At 53.0% G+C, this 18,321-nt stretch overlaps 4 protein-coding genes across 4 annotated transcripts; 1 reads left to right on the forward strand and 3 right to left on the reverse strand.

Moving 5' to 3' along the window:
- Positions 1–4,126: 4,126 nt before the first annotated feature.
- Positions 4,127–8,011, reverse strand: COCSUDRAFT_43292 (MFS general substrate transporter; the record flags this gene model as incomplete). The annotated part of the gene is made up of 14 exons (XM_005646098.1): positions 4,127–4,358; positions 4,512–4,589; positions 4,710–4,903; positions 5,044–5,217; positions 5,327–5,431; positions 5,565–5,689; positions 6,091–6,276; positions 6,554–6,774; positions 6,880–6,970; positions 7,086–7,183; positions 7,290–7,393; positions 7,486–7,578; positions 7,676–7,777; positions 7,883–8,011. 14 exons carry the CDS (start codon positions 8,009–8,011, stop codon positions 4,127–4,129), a joined length of 1,932 nt encoding a protein of 643 aa, XP_005646155.1.
- A 2,247-nt stretch (positions 8,012–10,258) lies between these two features.
- On the reverse strand, positions 10,259–12,223 carry COCSUDRAFT_48184 (hypothetical protein). Its single transcript, XM_005646099.1, has 8 exons — positions 11,972–12,223; positions 11,694–11,885; positions 11,489–11,609; positions 11,332–11,387; positions 11,118–11,222; positions 10,896–10,982; positions 10,683–10,737; positions 10,259–10,551 (listed from the first exon to the last, which is right to left on the reverse strand). Exons 1-8 carry the CDS (start codon positions 12,023–12,025, stop codon positions 10,466–10,468), a joined length of 756 nt encoding a protein of 251 aa, XP_005646156.1. The 5' UTR covers positions 12,026–12,223; the 3' UTR covers positions 10,259–10,465.
- A 334-nt stretch (positions 12,224–12,557) lies between these two features.
- Positions 12,558–14,626, forward strand: COCSUDRAFT_17300 (Methionyl-tRNA formyltransferase; the record flags this gene model as incomplete). The annotated part of the gene is made up of 7 exons (XM_005646100.1): positions 12,558–12,761; positions 12,851–12,913; positions 12,999–13,139; positions 13,236–13,409; positions 13,615–13,824; positions 14,106–14,195; positions 14,309–14,626. The coding sequence occupies 7 exons, from the start codon at positions 12,558–12,560 to the stop codon at positions 14,624–14,626; spliced, it is 1,200 nt and encodes a 399-aa protein (XP_005646157.1).
- A 63-nt stretch (positions 14,627–14,689) lies between these two features.
- COCSUDRAFT_66975 (hypothetical protein) lies at positions 14,690–18,131 on the reverse strand. Its single transcript, XM_005646101.1, has 9 exons — positions 17,885–18,131; positions 17,612–17,744; positions 17,295–17,490; positions 17,060–17,182; positions 16,587–16,828; positions 16,265–16,480; positions 15,890–16,008; positions 15,550–15,733; positions 14,690–15,327 (listed from the first exon to the last, which is right to left on the reverse strand). The coding sequence occupies exons 2-9, from the start codon at positions 17,741–17,743 to the stop codon at positions 15,232–15,234; spliced, it is 1,308 nt and encodes a 435-aa protein (XP_005646158.1). The 5' UTR covers position 17,744; positions 17,885–18,131; the 3' UTR covers positions 14,690–15,231.
- Positions 18,132–18,321: the final 190 nt, after the last annotated feature.

Below are 18,321 nucleotides of genomic sequence, written 5' to 3' on the forward strand. Positions count from 1 at the left end.
ACTTTGCATTCTGGCTGGTACAGGGGGAGTCTGCCACGCCATCCACGGCCAGTTCCAACACTTCAGCACCAGCGAGCATGCGGGCAGATGAGCCGCTGTCAGGACAGGTGTCCAGCTTCCAGACCAGGCTGGCCGATGCCGGCAGCGCGCCATCCGGCGCATCTCCTATGGCGGCTGCGCTCGACGGAGCCACCCTGCAGCCGTCTCCCCTGCTCAGCCCGCCCCGGCAGCCCAACGATTGCCCAGTGGCCGCCACCCCAGGTCGCCAGCAGCACGGCTTCCTCGCCTCCCCAGCAGCCACTCAGGTGCAGGCCAGGGTCATCTCAGCATTATGAGAAGCGTTTGTATTTAGCCAATGTGTCCTAATGAGGAGTATGGGAATTCAGGACTTCTGCAAGGGTGGAAACGTATCTGACCGGTTGCCACAAAAGGCCTGAGATTGTTGGATTGCGTACCATATTGTAATTCTGTCCTCTGGCAATGGACGTGAAAAGTGGGGAATGACATGCGGCATTGGGTGTGCAGGGCTGGGGGGCCGATGCACAGTCAGCCATGGCGGGGTCTTCTTGGGCAAATACGGCGGCAGGCGGCGATGCGGGCGCCACGCTTGCCAAGCAGGGCTCTGCCGGCAAGAAACCCGGCAAGCAGCGCAGGGGCGGCCTCTCCATGTTCCTCTCAGGTGCGCACGCTGGCCAAAGTCACCACATTGCATGCTTTGTCTGTCTTTGTATCGTGTCTGACGGCTGACAAGAAAGGCAGGCCCTGATTGAGTGTGTTGGTAAATTGACAGGTGCATTAGAGCAGCCAGATGTGGCAGCCGCGAGGAGCACAGTGATTGGCGGTGAGCAAGCACGGTGGCGCCTGGCCTCCGCAGCCCCTTCCGCTCCCACCTCGCTGCGCGATATTTTGAGCCAGGAAGCAGCGGCCGGTAGCCAGGTGTCGCCCTCTGAAGCTTCTCGCTCATCAAATTTCCAATTGCCTGCTTGCTGCGGCTTGCTCTTGGTTGTCTTGTTTGCATCCACTTCGCATGTAGAACCGCTAATGTACAACCGCTTGAAGGAGATGAAGGATGCTCATTCATACCGGCATGCAATCTGACAATCGTGGTCCCTTGCGCTGTCAATTTCATAAAATTCAAGGCCATCATGGATGTCCGTTCTGACTGCTCGTCCTCAGAACACAACTTGCTCCCATGGATACAGGGCCTGCATGCGCGCAGCCGTGCGTCCACCCTCAATGCGGGAGCTGCTACCGAGGACGCGGCGCAGACGGAGGCGGCAGCTGAGGCGGCGGGCGGCCTGCGCATTCCGCTGGCGCATTTGCTGAAGAAGTCGGCGCCCATCGACATGGCCGGCAGCGTCCACGCGCCGGCCGACCCCAAGAAGCCGGCCGGGCCGGCCTGGGGCGCAGAGGGCGCCAGAGGTGCCAGCCCGCCCCCCAGCGGCATGCACCCCAGCCTGCGCAGCATCCAGGTGCGGCCCTGTTGCTGCCACTTCATGAACATGATAGTTGAATAGCTGCTCAATTGTCCTGCTGCAAGTGTCCTGCTGCAGCGGATTTACTGGTCCAAGGGCCCTTGTCCCTCCATCCCCACTCCCTCAGGCGACAGGTTTTTTTTATCTCAGGCAACAGTGGCAGAAGTAAGCTGGATGTGCATTTTGCCATGGTACACGCATGCAGCTTGTGAACGGAACGTTTCAGAGAAGAGATAAGGCGTTGCATGGCTTTGGGCTGAGGTGGTGGGGCCATGGGTTTTTGCAGGAGGAGCAGGCGCAGCTGCGCGAGAGCATGAGCCGCAGCTGGGGCACCGCTGGAGCCTCGCCAGTCTCCCGAGGGGGCCCCCTCGCCATGTCCTCCTGGTGCGCTGGCCCTCCTCGTTTTCTCGCCATTCCTCGGCATGTTTGAGCAGTTTCTGGTCTATCACAAGAGTCCGCACCTCTGCCTCCCATGGGTGCTCTTCCTCTCGCTCTTTTGCTCTGATTCACAGGGGGCACATTTGACCTTTGTCTCCTTCCTGCACTCCCTCCAACACGCTTGGAGGCTCATCATACCTTGCCTGCAGGCCAGGGCTTGTGCGCATGACTGAACCTGTTGAGCGCCTGCTAAAGATGTCAGTGTGTGGATTGTGCAGGGCCATGCAGTCGTCAGCAGTCACTGCAGCGACTGGCACGTCTCCAGGGGCGTCCTTCCCGGCCGGCACGTCACCCACTTCGCGGCGCGCGCATGGCTACAGCCCGGGCCAGCAGCCTTCCAAGTGGTTTGTGCAGGTCAGCCCTGTCCCCTTGCTATGCTTGCGGTAGAAATGCAGCAGAAAAGAGTGCTCTCAGAGCAATTCTGCATGATTGAAGGCAGAGCAAAGGGTTTAAATGGCACAATGCGCGCTGCAGAAAGAATGGCCAAGCTGTACATCTTTTTGTTGACCCAGTGACTGAACGAATGATGCATGTGGTGCAGGACAAGCTTCCTCCACAGCCCATCCGAGCCATTCAAACAGAGGAGGTGGCCATCAAGGAATTGGGCCGCCTGTATGGGTCCTCCAATGTGCGCCTTGCCAAGGGCGGCCTTGTGCCTCGCCAATGATCTCTCAAACACCCCATGCGGGCGCAAATAATGAGCGTTGCAAAGTCATCATAGGACACGGCAGTAAAGCGCTGGCATGCATCTGTAGCTGTAGACTGTACCTGTAGACATCACATCAAGATTCTTTACGAGCGTTCACATCTCAAATGTGCTGGGCAGACTGAGGCTCCTTTTAGACATTAGCAAACCTGATGCAAATTGCAGCGCTGGTTGCCACCTGCCTTGTGTGCATAGTAAACTGCATGAACATGGTGCATGCTCCAGCAGATCTTTAGAGCTACTCGAATGTGATGGTCTTCTTGGCGAATCATTCAAGGAAGTTGGCAGCAGCATCTAAATTACTGTCCCCATTTTGTTCGGTTTGCTCTGGACATCTAGATAGCATTGGAGGCCAGGTTGCTGGCAAGTCCTGTATGCAATGCATGCATGTGCAAGTTGACAGCCCCCCTGTATGAACAAGGCGCTCGTATTTGATGAAGCTTATGCATACTTTACTTATAAAATTCCCTGTCGTATAAGTGACTGGGCCTAGGTACAGCATACCAGAGCTGCACAGATCTCATTGTAATCCTGTCACTCAAGGTGTCCACGCTGAGTGGCTCTAGAGTGCTCACTGATGCGTCTTCCGTGAAGAGTACACTAGCTAGGGCGGTGCATTTAAAGAATATCGGTCGCATCCTGGCAAACTCGTATTCATCAGATACACGAATTCTGATTGCACACTCTATATACACCACCTTTTGAGAGGACAATCAATCATGCATTCCCCAGACAAGGTAAATGCACCAAGCACTGAATTGGCTCGTACATCCACCCTTCAAGACTCATCGTGTCATGCTATATAGCTACAGTCAATGAGGAATTATACTGACTAGTCTAGACTGGCTCTCCTGGAGCGCTTGTGCTAAGTGCCTTTGTAAGTGATACTGCCTCCAACATAGAGGTTATGATACACTAGCTAACAAATAGCTCGCAAAAATTCTCTGCAATGGTACCAGAGGCGCAGATGTGGCCCATGCAGAGAACTCACAGAGCAAGGAAAGGTGGCACAAAATCCGGTCATGGGGGCGTTTGACCCTGGCAATCCAGGTGAATATCACCACTCCTCAGATTTGTGCCAATCAATTCCCTATGGACAGACCAAATTCCAGAGAAAGACTGCAATGGGTGAATTGACCCATGCAGAAACTGTTGACATCACCAGAGAGCTACTGACACTGCATCTACAGATATCATGCATCAAATATTGGCAAGTGTCTGAGTGAGAAAGTACACGTCTTGACAACTACTAGTAACCACGGGCCTTGACCTGTGTGGAGCAACCTGCCATGCTGTCTGGAGATCTGGCAAGGCCTGAATATGTACACAATCCAAAGGTGCTATCATGGAAGGTTGTGCTGCAGAATAACCTCACTGTACTACAACATCCATTCGCTTCAAGCGTCCCACAAAACCTGCACAGTGAGTGCAAGTCCCGGGGCATGGATGCAGAGCAACTGCACTGCATTTCTACGCACTGCGCATTCCCGCAGTGCGCGGGCTTTTACTACGAGCCCGGATTCATGAAGCCGAAGAGGATGCGAGTAGCAAGGAAGGCGCTGGCGACAACACCGAAGGCCAGGAACTGGTTGCCATTCATGCCCGTCCTCAAAGACAGCGCCCACAGCTGGCCGGACAGCGCCGGACCTAGCGCCCTCATTCCAACAGCCAGAGTGTTGCCGGCGCCGTTCACTGGGCCGATCTGCTCTATCGGGGCTGTCAAATTCACCAGAATCATGCTGCAGGCAAGACACATGCTCCTTCAGTCCCATGGAACATGCTTGCTATGGGCTTATGCCTGCTGATATTAGTAATGTGATCATGCAAACACACTGAAGAAGTGGGAGAAGGCACGCGCTGCTGTTTGTCATATACAGAGTTATAAGGCACACCTGGACGTCATGCACATGATGGAGCACATGGCCTTCAGCCCGAATATGGGTATCAGAAGGCTCTGTATCGCCGCATACCTGCATGCACACATCCAAAACACTCTCTTCCACCTCTCGCACACTCAATCAATGAACACGCACGCAGAAAGACAACACGACCTAGCAATGCTGAATTAGGTGCACAGGTCGGGTGCGCACCGTGGCACCAGGAGTGAGGGCATGGGGATGAGCATGACGACAAGTGTGGCGACTGCGAGGCCTATCTTGGCGCAGGCCAGACAGCCCACACGGCGCTGTATGCGCTGGTAGCACAGCAGTGCAAATATGACCAGGGCCAGGCCAGCAAAGCTCACTGGCAGAGCGACCTGATCAGGCGTGAAGTTCAGCCCACCCTGGACACAGCAACCAGCAGAGACAGTGAGCATCCATCGCACAAGAGTGATGCCAATATAAAATTTTCAATAGGAGTGGAACTTGGAAGTTTTGCAGGAACGAAGGCCGCTGTGCAGGTTGTAGAAGTGCCGCAATGTACCTTGTCATAGGGAGCCGACGCGAAGATGGGTGTGAGTTCCTCCAGGAAGTTCATGAGGAATGCAATGGAGCCATAAGCGCCCAGCACCAGCAGCATCTTCCTGGATTTGTACCACGGCTGGAAGGAGCTCTGGTCGTCGTAGTCATCCCCACTCCTGGCCTCAGCTGTGCTTGCCTGCACAAGACACCATGCAGACATTTGTGTCATCCTGTGAATATTACCAAGATGGTGTGAGACAAGCTGTGCCATTGATGCACTGTTGCTGTTAGTGATGTCTGCCTACCTTGACATGAGACGTGGCCGCAGCCTGCTGCATGAGAGGGACTCTCTCATCCTCATCTCCTGCATCTAGATTGATGGCCGATCTCTCGTTCAATGTAGCATCCACCTGCAAAAGAAAGGTAGTCAGGCATTTTCCGCCAAACATCAAGGATATGGCATGCTGCACAGCCGAATTGGCTCCAAGGACCTCAATGATACAACCTCCCCAACAGAGTCACAATGCATGCGCGGAAGGAAACCTGCTCAGGGCTTGCAGACGCATGGGGTGTGTCTTCCAAGCTGGCAGCATCGCTGGGATGGAAGACGAAGACGCGCGCATCGGTCAGCTCGGTGTCACTGTGCTGGGGGTGCCTCGGCGTTGCCGCTGTAGATCCAGACAGCGATGAGTCATGGGACAGCCTGGAGGCGTTTCGCTGTGGTGTGGTGCTATAAACACCTGTTTGGACCTCAGGCCCCTGAGTGAGGCTCTGGCGGTGCTCCCAGCCGCTGGCAGTTTCTCCTCGGTTGCTGCGATCCGCTTCATGGCCGGGAGTCATCTCCAGCACTGCTTACCCAGCCACAGCACAGCTCAGCAAAACATGGAGGAGATTCTGGTCCCCTTCAACACATGCGTCTTACCATGCCTGCAGGTGCAAAAAGTAGCATCACGCCGTCTGTAAGACATTGCATGACTGCTCCTCCACTCCCTCCGCGAGTGCAGTCTCGTCGTTCTCCGAACCATGAGCAAGGGTGGTAGGTGGAGAAGGGTGAAAATGGCGGGCGCACCGTACTCGTGGCGTTCGACGTCGTCACTGCCCATGGAGAGGGAGCGGTAGCCGTGCAGCAGCCGCGTGCCCACGCGCGCGGATAGCCGCCGCAGCAGCTGCCGCGTTTCCGCCGACGTCCCCGACAGTGAGCGGCCTACGCTCGCCAGCAGCTGACTCCCCTCCGCTGTGTCGCTGCTGTGCGCACCTGCAACAATACAACTCATCTTCACGAGCCAAAGACTCCAGTAGATGCAAAATTGGTGCCGCTGTATCGCATTAGCAAGGCTTGCTTTCCAACACAAGGCTCGGCTGCATTCCCCAGACGATTGATGAATCACGGAGACCTCCATAAAGGGCGGCTTGGAGTCTAACCCCTCCATGGTGATCAATGCTTTATAGAGTAATGTGAGATGGCAGAATCACGTCCAATGCATGAGCACAACATGACAGCAAAGTCTATTGATTTTGAAAATACCACGCACCTTCTGAATGCCGGCCGGGGATTGCAATGCCGGGACTCTCAGGGACTGCAGGCAAATCAAGCGCAGCCCCTTCTTGTTGAACGACCAACTTGCTCTGGGAAGCGCTGGCCCCCAGCGGAGCCTTGCGGTACTTGGGATGCGTTTCAACCATCATGCATGCGCTGTTGAAGCATGCAAAGAAGGACAGGGCGCCCACTACCAGGCACGGTGGCAGGAAGGGCCTGCGCATGACAGACACCTCGGTATCGATGACAAGATTTCTGTCACGCCCATGTGTCTCAAATCTAACCTTGATGAGGTGCTCCAAGAAGGGTTGGGGCACTCACTGTCTCGCGAATAAACCTGTGCCGTTGTTGCAAAGGGGGAAGTAGGGATACTGGTCACACGGCTGGGATAAGAACCCGCCAATCATGGGCCCTGCGACACAAGCGACATTATATCTACCTGACAGACAATCCTGCATGCAGTGGATGATGTTGCAACCGTCTTGTACAAATTTCCCCCAATAAGGTTCTTTCAAGCTGCCACTCACCCAACACGTTGCCCAGCCCCCACCCCAGATTGAGGTATGCCATGCCGCGAGCTTGCGTGTCGGCGGAACAACTCTCAGCAAGCATCGTCTTTATAGCCCTGCAGAACACTCATTACTTGTTCAGGTCAGGTCCCCGAAAGGAAGTGCAGCAGTATGCGCATGATCAACAGCAGGCATTCAGGGCTTTGAAAGCTGGATACTCACACTCCTGAGCCATTGGCGAGGCCACCCAGACAGCGCGCAGCAACTGCCATCCAATAAGAGGGCGCCAGGCCAAGCAGCACCGTTGCGATGCCCATCACAAAGTTCTGCATGCGGCTTCAATATGGTCAGGAACAAGCACATATGTACATGCAGGTCAGCAACAGTCGGGGCAAGGCATGCACAGTGGAGCACGCACCGCGATCAGTACAACTGGCTTGCGCCCGATCTTGTCTGTCATGACTCCCCAAAAGTAGGACGTGCATAGTTGCGCAGTACTGAACGCTGAGGCCTGCAACCACCGTGGACATGTTGTAGAGGCCTGGGCATCTCTCCATGCAGTGCAGGGCCTGCACTGGTTTCAATTCGAGGATACAGGGAAGGCGCACCAGAATACCAGTCAGCTCCCCGATTCTCTCCTCCGTCTCATCGTGGCAGAAATGGCGTACAACAAACACCCCAATGTTGTAAGCAAGGGTGATCTGAATTCCCTGTTCAGTGCATCAGCACGCAGACCTGAGAGGCTAAAGATATATAGTAGTGCTCAGAACAACATAGAAGATCAAATTGGACGTAAACACTGCGAAGATCGTCACCTGATACAACTGATTAAAGAATATTGAAAAGATCTGCTGTGCAGGCAATCCCAATTCCCTTTCTTTACGCAGTAGCGTTTCACGATCTTCCGTTCCCCCGTCATCCTGGTGCTCCCCATTCCCCGACATCTTGGCTGCAGGCCGCTTTCATGCGGAAATTTGGGGCTGTGTTCTGTGCCCTGCTGTGGCTTCCTGGGCTTTCCTCGGAGAAGTTTACTAATATATTACTATAAATTTACGACAAGCTGACGCAGCCTTCCTATCGGGTTTTGATGAGCAAGCACCAAGCATCGTCAGGATCGAAATTCCGTTACGTTGCTCCGATTGCATCCTCGTGAGGCTCCTGTATCGATAAACGACCGATTCGATCGGCCACAGACCAGCGAACTGTTGCAGCGTTGCACCGTCGTGTAGGACCTCGTTCAGTCGGCGGGAAACTTGCTACTTGTCGCTGGGGCCACGCGAGCAGCTGCACTGCGTTTTACGACCAGGATCAAGGTACAGCTTTGCTACAAGCACGGGGTGGACGGCCCAGATCTATCAAATCCGAGGCCTTCAAGACTAACCGCCATTGGGTGAGGAGCAGGTGCCCCCCCCAAGGACTTTTGAATTCAATCCAGCACATTCCCAATGCCCACAACAATTTGTTGGGACATCATCATCATGAACCGTGGGCGTGATATAGGATAGGCAGGTTGTTGCCAATCATTTCTTGATTACTCCACCCTGACCCTATCACGAAGCCTGTAGGCCCCAGACATTCATTTTGCACACAGAAGGGGTCCTGGGAGGCTCTCTGATCCATAACAACATAAAACATGCACGTATGAGATCATCGCTGACAGCGACCAGGCTGCTGCAGGGATGCAGGCATCACTGGCTGGGCAGGCCCACATCTTTCAAAAAGATGTCAGGTACCTGAGGAATATCAAGCGAAGCAGCTCCTACGTGAGAGCGAGGTATTGGGCGTTGCTGAAGGCAATGCAGCAAGAGTTCCTGGGAGAGCTCCTTGAAATGCAGGCACTGTGCTCCGTGCTCTGCTGCTTGCACAACTCCCAGCCAGAGGTGCGGAACATGCCGTCATCATTGAGTCTCTTCAAATCCTTGCTGCATGTACAGTGAGTGCATGACTGGTTTGCGCTGATACAAACAAGCTGCAGTCCTGTATGCGCCCACTATTTCCAAACTCAGATGCTCATTTTTGCCTGGAGAAATCCTCACTGGCTGAGTGGATCCCTGCAGATGCGGAGTCTCCAGCAATTGAACAGCAGGCACCTGCGCCCGCTCATACAGAGACTGCAGACCACAGAAGAGTCCATGCATGTAATGCACATCAGCGAGAAGGACCTCACCTCTCTGCAGAGGCTGCGCAGCATCCTGTGGCCCTTTATTGAGGACTTCAAAAAGACCGCCCATGCTCTCAGGAGCAAAGCCATGCAGGTGTGTTCTTGGCACATATGCAGGAATGATTTGATATTATGCCATTGCCAGGAAGCATGCCGCTCGTCAGGCTTTGGTGTGATTGAGTTACCCTATCGCTCATGTGCAGCTCGACTGGCTCTTGAAGATCTTTGTGTGGTGCACAGCATAGGAAAGCATACTGCACTGCCACAAATGCGGCCGCCCCTGCTGCTTAAGCTGCCACACGAGAAATGCAATGTTGGATCGTGCAGCAGCGCTCACAAAGTCACAACCTGACAATTTTCCTTGAGTAGTCTGCCTTTGCGCGCCAGCTCATCGTTTTTCCTGTGCTCCGTGCCTGATGATATTGTACACTACAGGAATAGCTAGCTGATCTCCCAGGTCTACAGACATGGATACTTTTCTCTTTTCCCATTGGGGCAGTAGGCCCCTAGACCCTGTTTCCCTTGGCAGACATGCAATTGTGCTCTTTCACGGCGCCCAGTGTGCCGGCAGTGTCCCACTGCCGCAGACAATTTTGAAATGATGTCATGCCCCTGTTCCCTTTGCACCCCTTGACAGGCAGCTCCAGATGTAGAGTATTGAGGATACTCCGGCAGCAAACATGTAGCTTACCTTGTCTTTTTCCTTAATGCATTTAGGCTCCCTGAGCATTTTTTCAAAAGTTAGTATTGTGCACTGTAGTCTTAATTTGGGGCAGAATTATTGGTGGCATTTTGTATCCGAACTTCTGAAGGGAGATGGCGAGGGTTGGACAAAACATCACAATGGCGTGGATCTGTGATCACAGAAGTGACTATGAAGCGATGGGAGGGCACAAACTATCAAGGGCCTATGGGCCGGATGGGTTGACTAAAAATTGATTTCAAGTATTTATTCCTTTGTGTCTTGAATTGCAGTTTGAAGTTGCTGTGTACCAGACAGTGTTTGTCTAGTAACCATTGCTTGGCAATTGTGTTCCCCACAGCTGTATTACCTGTGGAGCTTGTAAGTTCATAAACACCACACTGACAGCCGTCAGTTGTTCATGCACCCTCCCTGATCCGCTCTCACACATGCCAAGACCGCTAGTAGCAATGCCATTGGAACTCGTGATCAATATAGCAAGCTTGTGCACATGTTTGGACAACTGCAGCTTTGCTGCCTTTCTAATGCTCCTATTCAGTATGGCTTGAATTTTCGTGCCGCCTTGAGCTCTGCAATGCGCTGCTTGTCCTCTGCAAACTTCCGCCTCAAGTCCACCAGTTCTGCACCCAGTTGATTAAACGTGATGCTATGATCTTTCTGATGTAGGTGCCCATGACATGGGCAAGACGCAACGTGACCAGCAGTCTAATTACGGGTTGAAAATAGAGTTGGCAAGGTGGGCCTGGCGCACCATTCCGGCGTTTGTCTCGCTGCTGGAATCTGTAGAAGTCCACCACCTTTTGTTCCTGCAGGCCCAGATGTCAACATGAGACCTACCAACAGTTTTCAGTCTGGATCCCTCAAGATTGTCCCTGAAGACCACTCCCCATATGTTCGGATGTGGGAGACTTGTTCGTGGCCTGCTGAGAGCATATATGAGCAAGGAAATGGGCAGTGGCAGCACCTTTCTGCTGGCCGCAATTGCCTGTGCTGCTGCAGGCGCCACAGAACCCACTGCAGCACCAGCTCCATCTGACACCTTCTTCCCTCCCTGCCAGTGACCCAACCTCAAAGATTCCTCGACACGTGCAGGGCAGCTGTACAATTCAATCAAAGCCAGAATAGACCATCACATTGATGTCAGCCTAGAAAGGTGCAGAGCAGAAGTGCATTATATCGGTCATACCCCTCTCCTCTTCACCACCGTCCACCCCTCCTCTGCGAGAGCGGCAGCCGCTTCGCGTTTCCGCCTTTCCTCCTCGGCTTCAAAGTCCTCTGTCCATTTGTCCAGCTGCACACAACCCGTATTAGAAGCGCTGACCACTCATGCAGGCAAACACAGCCATGCACATGGCAACGCTCAATTGATAAGCAGTACCCAGGCCAGAGGGGACGCGTACCTGGCTCCTCAGAATATCATTCCCTGGAAACAGCGCCTTGTGAGCCTCCACGTGGCCTGCACAGCACTCACCTTTGGACTCCAGATAATAAACCAGCAACGTCGCAAGATTTTTTCACTGAGATCATCTCAGGCTAGAAGACATGAGGGAAATGTACCTTTGAGCCCATAATGCTCCTCTGGTTCTGCCAAGATCAGCTGCACGAGCTTGGCACTCTGCGCTGTTTTGAAGGCCTTCCTCCGAGACGAAGCCTCTGTGAAGACCACAATGGCCGACGTCTGCATCACAGCAGCACATCAGTGACTTCTTGACAAGCGCAACATCATCGCATGCTTCCTGTGTTTAATGTCCTTGAGACAAACCTGTGAGGGGTGGACCGCGACTCTCTCAACTGCTCCAAAAGCCCCAAAGAGGTCCGTCAGGACCTCACTGTTGTCATGGGGGATGTAAGGTAAGCCCGCGACAAACAGCCCACAGTTCTTTGGAATGGTAGCGTGCCCCTCTTCTGAGCTGCTGTACTCCTTAATGTACAGGTGCCGCACCAGGGAGGATCCCTGCAAGACCACTTCTGACCTTACAGAAAGACCGTACGGAGTCTCTATTCCAGGAATTTGAACCTGTAGCAGTAGGTGCCCCATACCTGTGTGAATTGCACTGGAAGAGCATAAAAGGAGTGTTCCCCGCCCCCAGCCATGATGCAAGTGCTGTGTCAATGCTCTATTCTACCACTGCCCCTGGTAAAAGACAATGTTTATCAGGCAAGGATCTACACACGTTCTGGATGTCCTTCGTTTGACCCAGATCAACTAAGATGTTCATGGAAGCCAAAGTCACAGAATACTAAAGAATACTAATAAGGCTTTTTCAAATCGTCAGAAGATACCCTTTTGACAGTTGGATCGATGGCTTCAGTGTCTGCAGCGGTGTCCAACAGCAAGAGATCCAAGACACTCGGCATTCATGACGGCCAGGATAATATAATAGTATCGGAAATTTTCAGATCGACACGACTTTCTTGGCTTTGAGAGAGAGAATAAACAGTATGATTTACAGGGAAGTAATCCAAATGACGTGGAAATGATTGAAAGTAGAAGAGCTGCTCAGGAACTATGAAGAATTCGATTTAGGGCGATATGCACACAAGCATCTTCACGAATATGCGATGTCTAAAGCCATCCATTCACTGTGTTGTCGCTTCGACTTCCTTATATCAGAAGCAAACTTTGATGCGAAGCGTCTCCACGTTGGGGTCACGCTGTAGCCACCAGCTTGTGTGCAGGGGTGTCCCATGGCCAAACCAATGGATCTCTGCAAATCTCAAGACATATTTGGGAGGAAGAGGGACCTTTAGGGGTCAGAAGTACTTTGCATGCGCTGCATACAGCGCAGATCATGGGAAACATCGAGTGATTTTCTTAGGCACACCAGAGGTGAGCCTGGAGACGTCTTTGCAAAACACTGCTCTGAGGCACCTGGTATCATGTTATATTGGCATGTTAATGGATTCGTGTCGTTGCAGGTGGCTTCTTCGGTTCTGCAGCAGCTTTTACACGCAGCAAATGAGCAAGACTCCACATTTGAGGTGACAAGGCCCCGGAACCCCGGTGCTGTTTAATGAGTCCAAGCATACACACGACAAATTGACAGTTGAGTGGCTCGCACTCCAGATTGCGGCGATTGTCACACAGCCAAACCGACCCAAGGGACGTGGGAACAAGAAGGTGGCCCAGCCGTCTCCTGTTGCTCAGCTCGCCCTGGACCAGGGGTGGCCACAGGAGAAGATCTTGAGCCCTGTGAAGGCCAGCGAGGTGCAAATTTTGCCTGTGGCAGCTCCGCTATCGACATGAGGGGTTTGTGCTATCGAGCAACGCACCCTGATGAAGGTGACAAATTTCATGGCACAGGAGCCCTTCCTTGAACAGCTGGCAGCCATCAGGCCGGACCTGTGCATCACAGCAGCCTACGGGAACATCCTCCCAAAGAAGTTCCTGGCCATTCCCCGCTTTGGCACCCTCAACATCCACCCCAGCCTGCTGCCCAGGTACCGAGGGGCCGCCCCTGTTCAACGAGCCGTGCAGGTGCCATTGTGCTCCCCCTCCTGACTCACACACGACTCACCTGAAACATTTGAACCAGAGTGTTGGGCTTGCATGCATGTGCCATCCGATGTTCATGTCAATTGGGGTGTCTTGGTTTGGAGAACAGACTATAGCTAGAAATAGCAACTACCAGGTGGATTGCTGCGGGTGCATATTTGCAGAAAACAGTGGGTATCTGCTGCAGGATGGCGTGAGGGAGACTGGGGTGACAGTGGCGTTCACGGTGCGCGCTATGGATGCCGGGCCGGTGCTGGCGCAGGAGAGGGTGGCGGTGGATGAGGACATCCAAGCGCCAGAGCTGCTGGCCGACCTGTTCAAGCGCGGCAGTGATCTTCTGCTCAGCCGGCTGCCCGATGTTTGGAGCGGTATCGCTGCCCAGCAGGCCACCCCACAGGTAAGTGCCAGCTGTACAGCGCTCTGCTCCTGTTGTGCATGCATGTGCAGGGTGGCAGGAAGCTCTGCAGCTACTCCTGAAGAGCTGCATGGCGCGCAAGTGCTGCAGCGTTTGTCATGCGCATGGCTACCAAGCGCTGAATCACTCAGCAAATGAGTGTCTGGGGTGGACACGAGGACCTTGCTAGGGTCGTCTCTGTGTGCTGCGGTGTGCCGCTAGGAAGAATATTCTTTAAAGGACTACAGAGTGGCTCATGATGAGGGTGTGTTCTGCATTCCCAGGATGACGCTGCTGCCACGCATGCAGCAAAGCTGGAGAAAGCAGATGGGCAGCTGGACTTCAGGGAACATGCAATTGTCCTGCACAACAAAGTGAGACCCCTTGTGGAGCCTTTATCCTCCTTGCACATGCTCAACTCGGGACTAAACAAGCCATCCTTGTACCTCACCCTGCTTGTGGACTGATTAATACATTTTGGTTGCAGGTGCGGGCGTTTGTTGGCTGGCCTGGGACACAGGCCACCCTTTTATTGAAAATTCATGACGGCACAGCCGACCGGGAGGTTGAGGTCAAAATTACCAGGACATGCGTTGCAAAAGAGGATCAACAACCACCGCAAGGGGCTGCTGGCTCACCAGAGGGCTATGTAGAGGCAATCGTTGATGGTCAGCTGATAATACCATGCGGTGACGCTTCATGGTTGCATATCCTAGAATTACAGCCTGCTGGCAAGAAGCCAATGCCCGCAGCAGCATTCTTGAATGGTGTGAAGGGTCGATCTGTTTTTGTCAAACTCATTTGAACACCAAGGAGGAGACCGTGGGAGCTAGCGCACTTTGTGCAAGCTGGAAAGAATTCTATTTTTGAATGTAACAGAAAAATGTTACAATCGTGGCGTTCTTTCCCGATCAAACTTACCAGTGTTTTGCAAATAGCATCTGGCAATACTGTGACATCCACAGGAGAACACATAGACTTTATGCAAGCACATCATAACCAAACTTTGGCAGAATACCGGACGCTGTCAGCTCTGATGCAGAGGACCATCAAATACAATATAAATTTATTTTTACTCGATAGAAGCTCATTAGTCCTCACTTTACTACAAAGGTTTCAGCCTGGTGGTATACATGCATGCTTGGAGGCTTGTCATGTCTCAGAAGTATGCACTACTACCTATAAAGCTCTGCCCATTTACGGGGTCCTGCAATGTCCAACTGTTAAACGCACCGATTCCGATAACGCCAGTTGAGAGATTTCAGGTCTGAAATAGTGTAGTCCACTGAAGGATGGGAAATTCCTCAATGGCATCTCAGGTGCCACATTTGGGTCCCCAGATGTCTCTTATCTCTTGTCCTGTCAGTGCAAAGCTGCAGGCAGCCGAGCCCAGAGCAGGGCGGCGCAAGCTCACAAGGCGTCTGCCTCCAGGCGCCGGACCTCTTCGCGTAGGATAAGAATGTCACTCTCCTCAAAAGTGTCCTTGCTAGTCAAGTGGGTGCCCCACTGCGGATGCCACACGTCAAGTGCTCATACTGATCATTGACACAGGTCTGCCTCAGCTCCATCACCTGTAGTTCTCTGTCAAATCAACTGAACACTGGCCCAGGAAGAAGGCCAAACAATGTCTTGCATGCTTGGATGCCTGAGGGAGCCTTCCGAGGACTATGTGAGACATGGCAAGCCATATGCTGGCGCCGAGGGAAGGTGTCAGATGTGGCAGCTGACCTGGACACTGTCAATTTCGATGGCCTTTTCTGTCCAGAGGCGCGGCTTCCCCCTGCTGTCCTTTCCCTCCAGCACCCACGGCAGCCACCGCTGCGCCCACCACTGCTTCTCCGAGGTGGGTTTCAGCCAGGTCACCCTTGCCACGCCATTTGCCTTGTCGATCCTGGTGATGTTGCCATTCAACCTCAGACAGCATGCACATACCCAGCCCAGCACCCCACACACAAAATGCTAGGGTTCCAAGCTTGCACAGGCATAATAAAAGGCAGGAGAGCTTGTCGATGAAGCAAAGTGACATTACAAAAGCAAGCCCATAAAATGCGGAGGCGCGGAAAATGACCTGTTGACTTTGGCAATTGACCAGGGCTTCCTCCACTCAGAGGACTTGCTGTCCTCTGTGCGCAGCAGCACTGTCATGTTCCTCACCACATCCTTACGCGGATTGAATACGTCCTCATCCTGCGCACATGCCACACCCCAATCAGGATACATCCAGTCGCCGCCTGACAATTCGCCGACTGCTTGTAACATTTTGCCCATGCAGGGCGCCCTGCCTTCCTTCCATGCCTGATATGTACAGGCGTAACCCTTTTGGCAGTGCTGTATGTAGCACGCGAACAGCTTCCTGTCATGAAGAATATGTTGCAGTTGTATGTTATATGCCCATGCATGACACGAATTGACTTAGCAGGCTATGATGGCAATGGGCTTGCACCTCCTCTTCATCATCCTCTTCAACCTCCTTTGCCTTCTTCGCCGCCACTGCCGGAGCGGAATCTGGGCTGCTACTTGACTTGCGCTTCTGTGCGCGCATCGCTCCTTTTCCTTCTTTCTCTTCAACAGCAGCAGCAGCGGCAATGGCCTGCTTGGCCTCCATGATGCGCTTGCTCGCCCAAGACTCGACTGCCACTCCCACGCTCAGAGCCTCTTCCTGTCGCACACAATCTCCTTGTTCATGAGGATGTGCACACCAGTTTCCGCTGATTTGCGTTATGCCAGATAGGCCAGTGAATGGTTCGAACGTCGCCCATTCGCACCTTTGTGAAGCCCAGTCGCACCAGGCAGACGAGCAAACACGATGACCCCATTTTGAAGGCGTTGTGCTCGTACAACAGAGCGTTGGCTGCCTCTTCTTCCAGGCCGTTTACTGCAGCCCCATCTCCGCCACCCACTGCACCTGCCTCGCCCGGGTCCCGCTCATCGCCGCCAGCTGCTTCCTCTCCACCACCAGTCTGCGCCTCTTCTGCAGGCGGAGGAGGGGGAGGGTCCTCAGCCGGACCTGCACCCCCTATGCATATACTCAGTGACCACAAGCGCCCCAGCTCATGCCACAGATGTGTATCAAATTATAAATTGTGATTCATGCACGGAGGATGTGTGGATTCATGATGCAAATGTATGTAATGATTTCTGAGGATCGGGGCACTACAAGATGGTTGCGGTACACGTCAGCAATACACATGTCAGGCATCCATTTCAGCATTTCTGGAAAGGAAGTCTTGTGAGATACCTGGGGCGTCTGCCCCGGCCATCGCATCATCACTGGCAGGATTGGCAGCTGGTGCCACCTCATGAGCTTGGTCTGATGAGTTAGCCTCTGGCCCGCCATTCTGCACCCTCTCGTTGCCATCACCTGGAGTGTTCCGCATGATTTGAGGGCAGCAATATCGCATTCACAGCACTTCCTGAGCAGCATAATCCTGACAACGCAATGGGTGAGCAGGCAACGGTATAGGAATGCTGACCTCCAAGATGGTCTTTGAACCACCTGACGACTTCAGGAATGCTGTGGAGCATCCTTCCCCGGTTTGGCGGTACAAAGCTCCACTCAGCCTTCCCGTCGGTTCTGACAAGACCTACCAGTCTCCAGGAATCAAGAAAGCTTTGCACACCTTCCTCTGCAACTTTTGCTTCTTTCAGCTTCTGGACAACTGCATCCGACTGCAGGAGAGTGCACCCACAAAGAGTGGATCAATAAAAGAATAGAACAAAATAAGAAGGCTCTGAGTGTGATCTTGCGTCCAACATTTCACGAAACTGTCTCAGCAAAGTAATGACGTACTTTTGCTCTCTTCTGCCTTTCAAGCAGATTATCGGGAATCCTTTTCGGTATGCTCTTCTCCTTCTTGTGGACTTTCTGGGTGACACGCTTCTCTTGCAAGTTGCCTGTCTTGCTCTTTCCAGGCTGCACCATCCTTATGCTCGACATGAACACAGAAAAATCAGGATAGCCTACATAACCATGGACAGAAGAAATTGGGGCACTGGAACACATGTACGGAAGTTGCAAGATCACGATCTTCGGAGAGGCCCGAAGCTCATGTGGCCATCGTACCTGTGCCGAACTTGTTGCTATCCTTTAACAAGCGATAGATTACACAGTATCAAGATTTACGGCGAGACGATGCAATGATCAGCACCTTAGTTTGTCAGTTTCTGTCCCAGATACCCTAGGGACGGACCAAGCTGATAACCTCCAGCGCTTCTCGCGCTGTGGACACACTCCTATCAAGTTGTCCTTTCGGTTGCTGATGTGAGTAGCAAAGGTGCATGGCACCAGACTGAGTAAGGCATTGGGATTCTCCCCACATTTAGGGCATTCCCCAATTTCCCTGCCATTCATGCTAGCAGCGCTGCATTCAGGTTCACGTGAGTATATATTAATTAGTAACCTTAATCTAATCAAGCCTCAAAGCGAGCCAGGCGCCTTGATGGAAAGCAATGTGGCCTTGCACCATCAGGTGCATAAATCTCGCATTCTTGCTCAGCTAC

The sequence above is a fragment of the Coccomyxa subellipsoidea genome (genome assembly GCF_000258705.1).
Source record: "Coccomyxa subellipsoidea C-169, whole genome shotgun sequence".
Lineage (NCBI taxonomy): Eukaryota > Viridiplantae > Chlorophyta > Trebouxiophyceae > Coccomyxaceae > Coccomyxa > Coccomyxa subellipsoidea.

Excerpts from the sequence above, each read along its gene's own strand:
- COCSUDRAFT_48184 (XM_005646099.1), bottom strand. The coding sequence starts at position 12,025 with ATGGCTGGGGGCGGGGAACACTCCTTTTATGCTCTTCCAGTGCAATTC. Across the intron at positions 11,388-11,488 it reads GGAGCATTATGGGCTCAAAG|GCCACGTGGAGGCTCACAAG; the intron begins GTACATTTCCCT and ends AGTGCTGTGCAG. Across the intron at positions 11,223-11,331 it reads ATGATATTCTGAGGAGCCAG|CTGGACAAATGGACAGAGGA; the intron begins GTACGCGTCCCC and ends GGTTGTGTGCAG.
- COCSUDRAFT_66975 (XM_005646101.1), bottom strand. The coding sequence starts at position 17,743 with ATGGTGCAGCCTGGAAAGAGCAAGACAGGCAACTTGCAAGAGAAGCGT. Across the intron at positions 16,829-17,059 it reads GGCCGGGGCAGACGCCCCAG|GTCCGGCTGAGGACCCTCCC; the intron begins GTATCTCACAAG and ends TAGGGGGTGCAG. Across the intron at positions 15,734-15,889 it reads TCAATTGCCAAAGTCAACAG|GTTGAATGGCAACATCACCA; the intron begins GTCATTTTCCGC and ends ATGCTGTCTGAG.